Source organism: Lepidochelys olivacea (genome assembly GCF_965140295.1).
Source record: "Lepidochelys olivacea isolate rLepOli2 genome assembly, chromosome: 10".
Lineage (NCBI taxonomy): Eukaryota > Metazoa > Chordata > Testudines > Cheloniidae > Lepidochelys > Lepidochelys olivacea.
This window is the reverse complement of record NC_140420.1, coordinates 11,529,887-11,542,219: the sequence shown is the minus strand read 5'-3', so window position 1 is coordinate 11,542,219 and position 12,333 is coordinate 11,529,887. Positions and strand designations below refer to the sequence as shown.

General features: G+C 44.0%; 1 protein-coding gene across 2 annotated transcripts in view; it reads right to left on the bottom strand.

The window, feature by feature from the left end:
* TTYH3 (tweety family member 3) overlaps positions 1-12,333 on the bottom strand; it is a 98,039-nt gene that overhangs the window by 43,372 nt on the left and 42,334 nt on the right. For both annotated transcript variants that reach the window (XM_084640853.1, XM_084640854.1), the window contains exon 2: positions 5,621-5,790. In XM_084640853.1, coding sequence (XP_084496979.1) covers positions 5,621-5,790 — 170 coding nt within the window. The remainder of the gene's footprint in view (positions 1-5,620; positions 5,791-12,333) is intronic.

Here is a 12,333-nt window from a genome sequence, read left to right as displayed (position 1 = left end):
CACTAATGTAATAAACTGCTAAAAAAGTACACTGTGCATATCATAGCAGTGGCTCCTGTCCTGCGGGGCTGGCTGGGGAGACTGCCTGCTCCAAGTGTGATGACCTCTGGTCACAGGGTCACTCACTCAAATTTGGCCCCACTCGCAGCCTGTCATTGTGACAGAGGGGTGGCTGGGCCAAACCTGAGAGTGTATGACCTCTGCAGCAAGGAGCAGAATCCACCCACCCCTGCAGGACAGAGGTGTAGGAGTCACCACTGTGGGAGGTCTGATTTCGGATGCCCATCTAAAGCAGCCTCTAAGAGTCTCAACACAGGTGCAGAGTGCTGACAACTCCAAGTAAAAATCTGAAGCTGTGGATGCTCCACACTCCAAAAATTGGGCTCAAGGCAATTCAGCTTGGGCACCCAAAAATGGTGAAACAAAATTAGAAACCACTTTTGAAAATCTGTGTCTTAGCAAGCATTTGCCTGAAGTTTTGTAGGAGCAGAGTGAGTGTGTGTGTGTCTCTCTCTCTCTCTCTCTCTCACACACACACACACACCCACCCACCCGACCAGCCGGCCAGCCACTGGGCTGTGTAAATGGAGGCACTATTTGCCATCTGCTGAAAAATTTATTTTCTTTGTATTACAACGTAAAATATTTGTTCCATTACACAAACCAGATATGCACTGGAGAACACAGGAAGGTTCTGAAAAGGTAAATTCTGTGTTTGAGTGTAAGCAGACCCACCAATCTCAGAGCACTGTGCTCTAGGGCTCAATACTCCCACACCTGACAGTGCGAAGGAGACATGCTTTGCACCACTCAACATGACTCCTCCAGGCAACGACAGGCTCAGTGTGACTCAGGGGCACAGCTACAATGAGATAGTCACATTAGAGCCCATGGAGGTTATGGGAGCCCAATCTGCAGAGGCCACTCTGACTTAGTCACTACTGTAGTTATGCCAGTCTACCTTTCGGCAGACAGGGCAGGAAGTGGCCCCCGCCAGCCAGGTTCCCATGGAAGCACTCCTGCGCCTACCTCAACCACACCCCACGCCAGTGTGAGCTGCTTGTAGGGATGCTCAGACCACACCTGCCACCCTATGCTGTCCGCACAGGCCCTTGCTCTGGATTCAGACCATGGCCATTGCTTCAACAGTGAGGAGCTCACCCAAAAAGATGCAGGGGCTGCACAAGGGGCAGGGGGACCCAGGTACTGTTGTGGTGGACATGAGAGTTAACCTCTTTATTCTGTTACAAAGTGCTTCGCCTAAGTAGGCTAGATTCACAGGTGCACTCTAGCTCCTATGCAACTCTGACAATGATTTTCCATTGTCAACCTAGCATGTTTAGCCAGTTAAACTGGGTTTATGGAGTGGCCCAAAAGTAGCTGGAGCATAGCAGTGATCCTTGCCTCATTAGGGTAGGATCAAACCCTATCCTAACAGCATGCCTTAGAGAGGTTACAGATATTGGTGAGAGCTAGCTCTTTATCTAGGTCAAGTAAAATTTCTAGAATACGTAAGCAGACAACCCATAGTAATGTAAAATGGATTAAATATCACGATCTTTGAAAAGTGCTGAGGAGGTTGTGGTTTAAAAAAAAATACAATACACCTTGGCAGTATGGATCCTCGTGTTTGGTTTCGGGACACAGAGACCACATTTATGACACCACTTGTTTGCATTTAGTGCCCAGCCACATTATTTGTGAACGCAAATCAAATGCTGTTTGTGCTCAAATGGCAAGTGTTTCATGGGCAAAACTGTGGTGCAGGTATGAAGATTTGGGGTTTGAGTCCCCATTGAATTACTCCCCTACCTTTTACAGCGGTAATGCCATTCAGTTAGTTCCAGTAGAGCTGCACCAACTTGAAACTGGAGGAACAATGACGACGCAAGCTCTAGGGCTTTTTGACCTACTACACGTGTGCTTTGGATATGCTTTGCTATTTAGTTAGAAGTTCGGAGCATAAAAGATGAGTTACGTGTGTTTTAGGTTGATACTATATGTGTATTTACTAATGTATTAAGTCTCAATTGCTGTTGCACAGATTTTTTCCATTGGACAAAATTTACTGGTACTTGAATATGGGTGCTTTATTTCACAAAAACATCCACACAAGATAGATTTTGGGGACATTGACAAGGACACACACACCCCCTACCAACTTGAGATCATGTCTGCAGAGCTCCTGCACCATAAAATTGAGCACTAGCGCACTGAACAGTGAGATTTTTGTATAAATGTGTAAAGAGAACTTGTGTTTAGACAGCCTGCATATTGTGTTGGGGTATTTATGGAGAAGACAGTTATGTTCCGATTTCCATGTTGATAAAGGTAAGTTACATTTTAGGATTTCAGAACTGGGAAGGGGGCCCCTAATCTATTTTTGCATCAGGTCCCTCAATACGCCCTTGGTGTGTCTCATTCTGATTTCCTATCCAGGAGGAAAACTACTGTAACACTAGGCCTTCAGGGTGGGGTGCAGGGCTTGAAGTGAGAGAAACACTCACGCCCCCAATGTGAAAGACTGATCACCAGGTCGCTTCTGAATATTTAAGAAGTGACAAAAGGCAGGCTCATGGAGCAACTGGCCCTCTGGGAAGAAAAATACTACACAGATGAGCCAGTCTAGCAATGTTTTTTGGAGTGCTTATACAGTCCAGAGTTAGCTAATTCCTTAAGTAGGAGGACAGCTATCAGCCACAACTGTGTTCTCTTTATTTGAAAGGAGATTCAATGATTAGACATTGTGAACCTTTCACGGTCTGAACAGCCAAGCTATAAATCATCTTTGCACTAAAGTGGTAGCATCCACTCCTCACATCAATAGTCCACACTGGCCAGTTTTGCTAAAGGAGAAGACTTTCTCTGTCACCATCCTAGAACAAGCCAGAGCCAGAGGTCGATTATATATGCTTTCTCCAGCTGCTGGAAGACAGACATCTGGAGTAGTCTAATTCCCAGTCACCCTAACATACATTGGCAGATGCCAGTCTGCCACCCTTAGTTCTTCGAGTCCTGCGGTAGAATATATACCCAGTCAACTAGTCTGGATAGCAGCACAAGCTAATCTGTGGCATCTATACCCTTAAGGTGCAGAGAAAGCAAAGGGTTGTCCATACTGTTTGTGTTCCTTAGCCAGCCATAAACTCTTTTGTACTCCCATCTCTGGCAGCAGGTCATCTGAAAAACAGGCAACTTACCAGAGCTGCAGGTTGCAAAGCCAGGGTCTGCTGTCTTTGCAAGAGAGAAAGCAGCATTTGGACAGCACTTTCAATTACCACCAGTGATTATGAACTATTGCTTCATGAGCTAGCCAGTTATCAATTCAGGGAGGTGGAAGAAGAGGGACAAATGTAAAATGAAGAGGCTAGCAAGAGTTTTCCTGGAGGAGGAAGGAAAAGTATTGCTTGGACAAATCATAAACCTTGGCTGTAACGACACACGCCTCCCAATTCATGCTTGGCAAAAAAAAAAAAAAAAAAAAACACACACACAACCAAACAACTAAACTATCAAGCATTGAAGCAGCTGGTTGAGATTTCAGGAATTCAGAAGAGATTCTCTCTAGAGTACTGATCATACACCCAAAACTAAAAAATGGTGTTTGAAAGTAATTTTGGTGCAAAGCCTTAACCTTTTACCTGCCTACTTTGGGAGGCATGAAACCCACAACATTTCCCATCTCACCCTTTCTACAGTTTAAAAACCTCACTACTGCAGATGCCTTGGACACAAAAACACTGCATAACAATAGCTACCAAGAGCCTGAAGCGGCACAATTATAAATAGCATCAGTGAGAGCTCCTGTAAGAAAAGGTTAGGAACACAGCACTTTCAAATCAATTGGGAATGGATGTTCATGCAGCTAAAGCTCCTGGGTCCACGAACAAGCAAGGTGACGGGGAGTTTAGATTTATCCTTTGAAAATTATTCTCCCCCCCAGCTTTCCACTCAATACATCTCTATTTCCCTAGAAAGGCACAGTTGCTCTCTGAACAGAAGCCACTGTATGCCAAGATGCCAGCCCTTCTCAAACATTGCAAATCTCAGCCTTTAAAGGTGACTCCATCCCCAGTTTTCTATGCTCACAATAGAACACACTGCTCTGCTTCACTGTGCTTTCTCCAGCACTTCAGAGGGTTTCTATTCTCTTTGCCCTGTGCCTGGAAAGAGCAAATGTGAACACGTACAGAGTACAAGCTAATCCCTCCTCAGGCAACTAAGCCCCTTATCCACAGAATATAGCCCCTCCACCATGCAAACCTGAATACTGCAGTCCGAACAGCCACCTATTCACCAGGTGAGGAGAAAGACAATCCCTTCTCCTTTTCTCTCCCTTTACTTTCCTCAGAGGTGAAGAATTCCCTGTCAGTTCAAACACTGGAAGGAGAACTATAAACCAAAGCCAAAGCCCAAGCCCCCTAATGATTCTCCCAGGCTTCTAGCTTTTTACAGTGTTGATTCACTAAAACTGCACCTGATCAGTGTGTTCAGGACAGCGTAAGTGAAAATTAAGGCCTGATCTGACTGACATGGTAGTTTTGCATAGTCAAAGAATGCATGATCTTATCCCAAGTACTCTCAGAATACTTTAAGAGTTAGAAACAAGGAGGACACATGCTCATCTGATACTGTAGAGTTGCATGGTATTTCTAACCATAAGCCATCATGACCACACCTGGGAGATCACCTCCACAGCAGGACTAGTTTTGGGAGTATGCACTATGGCCACTGGAGACACTTACAGGCCCAAGTGCTGTCAAGGAAGAGCAGGGATTGATCTACGTGCAGAGGTACTTACTCCCAGTTTGCAGGCTGCAGTGTATTGTTTTTGCCACACTGTCTAAATAAAGCTCTGGGTTGTTTCAGAAATTAACTGAGTTTTCTATTTCTTAACTCCTGCCACTAATTTTTTGGAAGGTGGGGTTCCTTGTCTGCACTAACCCAAAACCAGAATCCAATAGGACTGTATTCTCTTCCCCCACCCCCTTTTCCACTTGCTGCCATTCTCCCCTCACCTCCTTCAAATGTTTCTGGCATTAAAACATTAGTGGCCAACACTAGCAACATCACTAGTGACCCTTAAGGTAGTGCATCAGTCTTACCAAAGGGATAAAAATGGAGCGATCAGGACTGCAAGCACTGGATACTATTTACAAAGGAAGAAGAAAAAGATCCATGCTTTTTATTTATTTTTTTTTTAAAACCCTAAATCCACCTACCCAATGTATTGGTTATTTCCTTAGGAAAACCTGCTACCACTGTAAATTCTTGACTAGGCCTGATAATTATGTGAACTGCATCCATCTTAATTAGGTGATAAGCCCCTCAGGACAGGGTCTTCGTTAACTGCTAGTAAATGGCAAATACCCTGCTGCTCTTCTGGCACTTTATAGTCATCATATGACTCAAACCATTATGCAGTAAGGTGTGGAATAGCAATCAGAAAAGTCTATGCTGGATTTTAAAGTTAGGAGTACACTAAAAGAGAGGAGGCTGTTTCCAATATATTGAGTCATGGAGTCAGTGGCTGATGCTCAGCATATGTATGGTGTGGGAGGAAGTGGCAGTGACAAAATAGGCAACATTAATTTACCCTGCAGACAAAATGTAAACTCACCTGCAGACAAGGGTCGCGATGATCACACACCAAGCAGTGCAGCAGCAATCTGCATTTAAGTGCTCTTCACTTTTCCGATGGCGGCAGCACAGCCAGAACGAGTAGAACAGGAGGAAGAGGAGATCCAGAGCAAGGCAGGACAGAGCAACACCACCAAACAGCAACAAGGCCTGAGGAAGACAGAATAAAATAAAAATTCCAGTTACATCAGAAGCACCTCCATAGCATAAACATATGGCAGAAACAGATGACTTATCTGAGTCCCAGGGATTCTTCACTCATGGCATAGGTCACAGAATCCACCCCTGGACACAAGACTTTATGAAACTAAGCTTATTCATTAAACAGATACGTTCACAAGAGGATGTGCGGAGTAAGTCACAAATAATGGATGCACTATCGTCTTCCTGAGTCTGCAAGTCACATGAATGAGTCAAGATTAGTCTTTAATCCAGAGCAGAGATCAGTACTAGGGCAGCTGGTTGAACTGTACAGCTACGAGTATAAGAGTTTGTTTCCATTTCTGCAGGTCTCTTCATCTTCACGAATAAAATATTCCCTCCAAAATAAATGGTAGAGCAACACTAAGACTAGAAATCCAAGTGCACAAGTGGGTTTGAATCAGAGGGTGGAATTTATTATCCACACTTGAAAGAGACTCTCTGCTTTTAAAAATCAATCCCCAGAGCAGCAGTATCTTAGAGGCTCAAGCTGGGTCTGTATGCTTCCACATACTGTACATAGACAAAAAACGATCATCTAGATAATAACCAATGGAGATGGGAATATACAATAAATTTGAAATGCTCACTATCAGAACTAGTATGTGTCTACTTCAATTCATGTCTATGGTTTCCTTCAAATGATACCCAACTAGAAACATGAGTGCAGTGTTAACTCCAAATTTCTCATCAGAATCTCAGTGAAACTAGATTCGTTAACAAAAAACAAATGCTCCATTCAGAACATTCTATCAAATCCACACTAATGTAGTAAAAGGGATACTTCTACTGATTGCATTTAATAGTCACCAACAACCAGATTCTACCCAGAAAGCAAATAAAATTTAAAAATGGCTTTAATATCTGGAATGGGGCCCAAGGATTTAGTGCTGACCCAATCGTCTTAGTAGTCTGCAGTTTAGATACAGATCTGTACCAACCATGGACAAAACAAAGGATTTTTTTAAAACAATGTCATCTCCCCCGCCCCTCCCCCCCCACCCTTCTTCTCGCACTACAACCCCACATTACAAAAGAGGTATTTGATTTTAAAAAAACCCACCACAAAAAAACCCCACCTATAACTCCTACCTGGTCAGACAACTGAGCTGAGGAATGTTGCAGTTACATGAAATGTGGTTCTAAGCAAAGGCTGTTACACCATGGACAAAATGCCAAGGTAACCCGCCTCTTAGAGGGAGGGTTTATAGATTTGTATTTTCCTTCCCACCCCCTTTCTTTCGGTCTTATAGCTACCCCCAGCTCCGTTAGCGTCCTGGGAAGTCTTGCAAGCTGCACAGTTCACTGTACTTCCAATCAAGCATGTGCCAGCCTTGACAGAACTTGATACCTGTCAACCATACATCATGAGATTTGCATCAGTTTATAGCCTGCCTGTTGGACCGCAAGTTGCCTACATGGCAGCATAGTACAGCCAAGGCTTTGACAATATATCCACAGCATTTACCAGAAGACAACTACTACAGATGATTAACACATACCTAACCAGACCACATAGAAAGATATACATATCATACCCAGAATCATGCACACAGCTGAAACTATTAAAATGGGGGTGGGGAGGACAGAAGGGAGAGTTCCGTTCCCTTCACTAGAACACAACACATGGGGTGTGTGCTTTTAAGAGAGTTTCTGAACAAAGAGGGGTATTCAACAAGGCAACTGTATTCAGCTGTATTCCCGCTTCCCAAGGCCTGCCGTCTACCAGCACACAGTACTAAAATAAATGCACCTGCCAGACTGAGATTCTTTTACAAACACCTTACGTATGGTCCCAGGCAAACTGCACAAGGGAAGAAAAAAAAATTCCCCCTTCAATGGATACGCTCAGAGAAGCATTACTGCCTGAAACAGGAGCCTCACTAATAATCCATCCCTTTCCTAACACACCATAGTCTTTCTTCAATGGTGAAGGTTTCATGCTGCAGCTCAGCATGCAGAGACATCAACTTCCCCCCATAAGAAAGATTGGTTCCTGTCACTTGTTGCACCCAAACAAAAAAGTCAGGATTGTGAAGTAAAGTTTTAATTTGTTTCTCTGTAAATATTCAGCTGAATGGGACTTGTCTGTACCTAGGAGCATGCCAAGGTTCTGTGTTCATTTCACAAGGAGCAAGTGTTTGTTTTCAGCCAATGGACATACAAGACTGGAGTAACTAATCCTTCCTATAAATCAATTTAGGACCCAGAGATACGCTGGCAGTGAAAGACTAGCCACTGCTTGCTTGCTTGCCAGGATTAAACTACTAGTATTTAAAAAGAGGGACTGCAAGGCTGGATAAATCCCTTACTCCCTTTATCCTGCAGCACTAAGTCTGGGAGACCCTGATATTCAAGGCCCCATTATTCTGAGTAAATTTAAAATTATGCACTTCGCTTTTCACCATGGAGAGCACAGATTCCCCAAGCTATCAGAGCCATTATAGTAAACGATGCAGGAACCATACTTATCTGGAGACATGGTGAAGGGGCAACATTTTAATCACTGTAACTACACTTCTGGCAGAAGCCAAAATCGAGCAGTCTTTGAATGCGGGTGTAAATCCAAGTAGTATCAGCCAGATTGGCAGATGTAGCTACGCTGTAGCAGCAATCTTTCAAAATAAAAACAGTAGTAGTGCCTATGGAAGCAGTGGTTGTGCAGCACTGGTAGCATAGAAACAACCTGATTTCAGAGAGATTCGATGCCCTGGAACTGCCATCCTTTGAGGCTGGAGTGGACAGCCTGCTGTACTTCCCACAGGCTTGCTAGACTCTAGGACAGTCAGATTCCTGGTAGTTTTTAAATTTATGTATGGTGTACCAAACACCCATTTAATGCAGGAATCAGATACAAGTGGGGAAAGCTGCGTCACTTGCGCAGATTGCTGGTATTGATAGTCACATTAACAAAACAAACAAGCATCCAGATCCCAATGCCAAGAAAGGAAGTCCCAGAGCAAGAGAAAGGGCACAGTGGGAACAGATTGCCACTCCAGGGATGGCTAGCACTATCTGGGCACTTACAAGATCATCAACATCATCCTAGTTGAAGGGACCATCACTGTGAAGGGAGAGGGTAGTTCAGTTTCCAGAACAGTGCACTTCTTGACCTCTACTAAGATCACATCAACAGGGGAGGTAATTAGTGCCAAGGGTAACTGGTTTTATTGATGTGCACCCCTATCCTTTGGAAAGGGCTGAGATCACCAACTCATTGTTCTTAGGCCACAGATTTCCCAACTGTGATCCACGGATCATTGGCGGTCCACAGAGAGATAGCTGGTCATGTGGTTTTGGTTCTCCTTTTTCCTAGCTACTAAGATTGCAACAAAAAACCCCTACAAATACACTAAATAAATACTTTCCTAATAGCAACATCTCCATATAAGGAGTTGCTGTTACACCCACTAAGTCATCTGACCATCATGCATGGGAGGGGAAGTGATCTGTGTAATAGCATATGGACAAGAGGTCTACAAGGTAATGAAAGAAACCAAGATGATCCTACCTATAAGAGAGCTTGAGAAGCCCTCACCTGGGCCACTAAACAGCTTCAACATAGTAACTTTCAGTCACTACTGAGCTAACCAGAATTTAAACTTGCGACCTGGAAAAGAAAAGCTCCCCATCTAGTCAATCAAAGCCAATCCAGTGCCCAAAGATCATTTTAGGGATTGGCAGAGTATACTGAAATCATGAGATACTTCCCTCTGCAAGACTAACTGGGGGAAGGATGACGCAGGTGCAAGCGTTAACATTTCCCTTCAGTTCGCAGTTACATGTTCCCCACTTTTGATTTTACAGCACTATAGGGCAGGATTTTATTTGCTTAAAAAAACAAAACGCACATTTTTACTGAGCGAACAAAACTTGTTCGAACACTGCTGCTGCAGACAGGAGGAAGGAGGTCTGGAAGGTTGGTTTTGAGCACACAATTTCTTATTTCAAGTCTTATTAGGGTACATTAACTTCATTTTCTGGTGCCAGATCTATTCATTGGCACAGCAGCCAGGTTTTGCCAGTAAACAGATTAAAATTTCCCGGGGAATACACCACTATTTTAGTACAACATGGAGCTTCCATTAAACTTTTCTGAAGGAGGACACTAAAGCCTTCACATATCCTTGAAAAACAGCACGAAGTACTTACTGGAAGAGCTAACTTTCCCTCATCACAATCTATTGATCCATGAGAGAGCCAGTCATTTTCACTACCACAGTAAAATATAGTGCTAGTTAGTTATATGGCCTCAACAGCAAGCCAAGAGAGATGCCCTTGATTTTCCCATTGGACTTGTCAAAGCCCAAACCAAACACACCCACTTACTCTACACTTCAGGAACACTTACACTTCATCCACTGCTGTAATGCAGGTGTACAACGGTTAGTGAGAAGCTCTCTCATCTACAGTGACATTTGGTACAGGCTAAACTACAGAGACAGGACTCCAATGAGCAAACTATCCGAGTTAAGTGCTGTGATAAGAATTTGGCTGCAATATACCTTTGTTGCATCTTCCACCAGTGAGCTAAAAAAATTGCTTCTGCTTAAAATTCAACTATTTCAGTTCACTGGACAGTTAGTTTAAAATCCATAAGTGTCTACAGTTTGAGAGGATCCCAACAGTACAGTTAGTTTAATCACTCCTGGACTGTGAACTATTTATAGTTTACTTTATAATTAGCCTTTGCCAGAAGAAAGCTTTCCCTGCAATCTGTGACTAAATCTAGAAGGAACATTACACAAGCAACTTGAGATATAAAATAAAAGCAGGAGGGGTCAAAGGAGTGTGGGAAGAGAAAGATGCTCACTCAGAAGAGCAAATGAAGCAAACTGGTCCACTGCCAATAGAGCACTCATATCTATTTATTCCAGTGAGCGATGTCAGTAAGGAGTGTGGGGAAGGGAGACACGACATTGTGAGGATATAAAGTAGTCCCAGAGCTATTTCCTCCACTTTGGCTTCTGGCACAAAGAGGGCCAGCACACATCTCTCATTCAGAAGCCCAGTAAGGAGTCCTATTTCTCCTATCCACTGCAAACGCTGCCCATCGCCTTTCAGTACTGACAGTTTCTTAAAGCTGGTAACGTGAAGGAAGCAGCTGACCCTCCAGCTCTTCCCCAGACCATGGGATAGTTTCTCTTAATTCACTTCAGTAGGTTTAATGCACTGGAATTAGTCTGCTTTAAGTGTGCAGCTTTCATTAATTCAGATTAATTTTCCTGAGGGTCTGCACATAGATAAGCCCTGAGACTGCAATTAGAGTTTGACTAAGCATCCATCACTGCCCCTCCCGCTGCCACTCTGGCCCCCATTTTACAATGCATACGTTCAGCACTGGAGGCCTGTAGTCCAGTTTGGTCAGTGTACATGAAACAAACAGCTGCCGTTAATGGTACATGGGCTCCAGAAGTTGACTAGTCAAAAGGTCTTACCAGATCGTTGTAGAACGCCAGGGCTGCAACAATAAAGGGTGATGCAAGTAAGGCTGGACCCCTTAATTACCACAGGTCACATGGGGGCAAGGTCTAGAATTCATTCCAGTGGCCCCCAGTTAAAAAAAAAACAAACGTTAGCTAAGAAGAACCCAAACCACTTAGTGCAAAGGATTAATTTAACATGAAGCTGGTATTTTCTCTAACTGCAAATTCAAACCCAAGCCATATGAATCAATGGAATACTGATGTTCCAATGGGTTAACATTTAACTACAACACATTCTCTCCCTCAGTTGTTACCACACTCTAATCTCCATTTTACAGAAAGGAAACACTCCCTTACTATGGGGGGGGGGTATCCCTCTAAATTGGCTGTTCTCCTGTTTCTCTGTAATGATGGCTGAAAGCCTCTACACACTATGGAAAGAATAAGACTCTCTCCAAATTCAGCTTCTATTGACAGGTCCCCACAGACTAAAAGTCTTATTAAATGAGGCTTAGCTCAGAACTGGCAGCTTGTCAAATGAGCATTCTCACTGAAAAGGTGGATTTCCTTTCTGGGGCTTGTGTTAGATTTCAGGAAGGGAATTTGCAACAAAGATGCATCAGTGTTTAAGCAGTTCCACTTTTGCAGGATTGGGACAAAGATTGTCAGGGGAATGGGCCCTCACCTTCAGAAGCTACCCCTTTCCCATATTCCCTATGGTACAGATCAGACCAGATTAGTAACATAGATGCATGTTGTCCCCAAACAAACAATCTGCAATACTTAAGATAAAGGGACTTCCCACTGGCAAGGGGATAGCCAAGAGCAGTGGTTCTCAAAGCCAGTCCGCCACTTGTTCAGGGAAAGCCCCTGGCGGGCCGGACCGGTTTGTTTACCTTCCGCGTCCGCACGTTTGCCACTCCAGGCCAGTGGGGACTGCAGGAAGTGGCGCAGGCCAAGGGATGTGCTGGCCGCCCTTTCTGCAGCCAGCATTGTCCTGGAGCGGCGAACCGTAGCCAGTGGGAGCCGCGATCGGCCGAACCTGTGGACGTGGCAGGTAAACAAA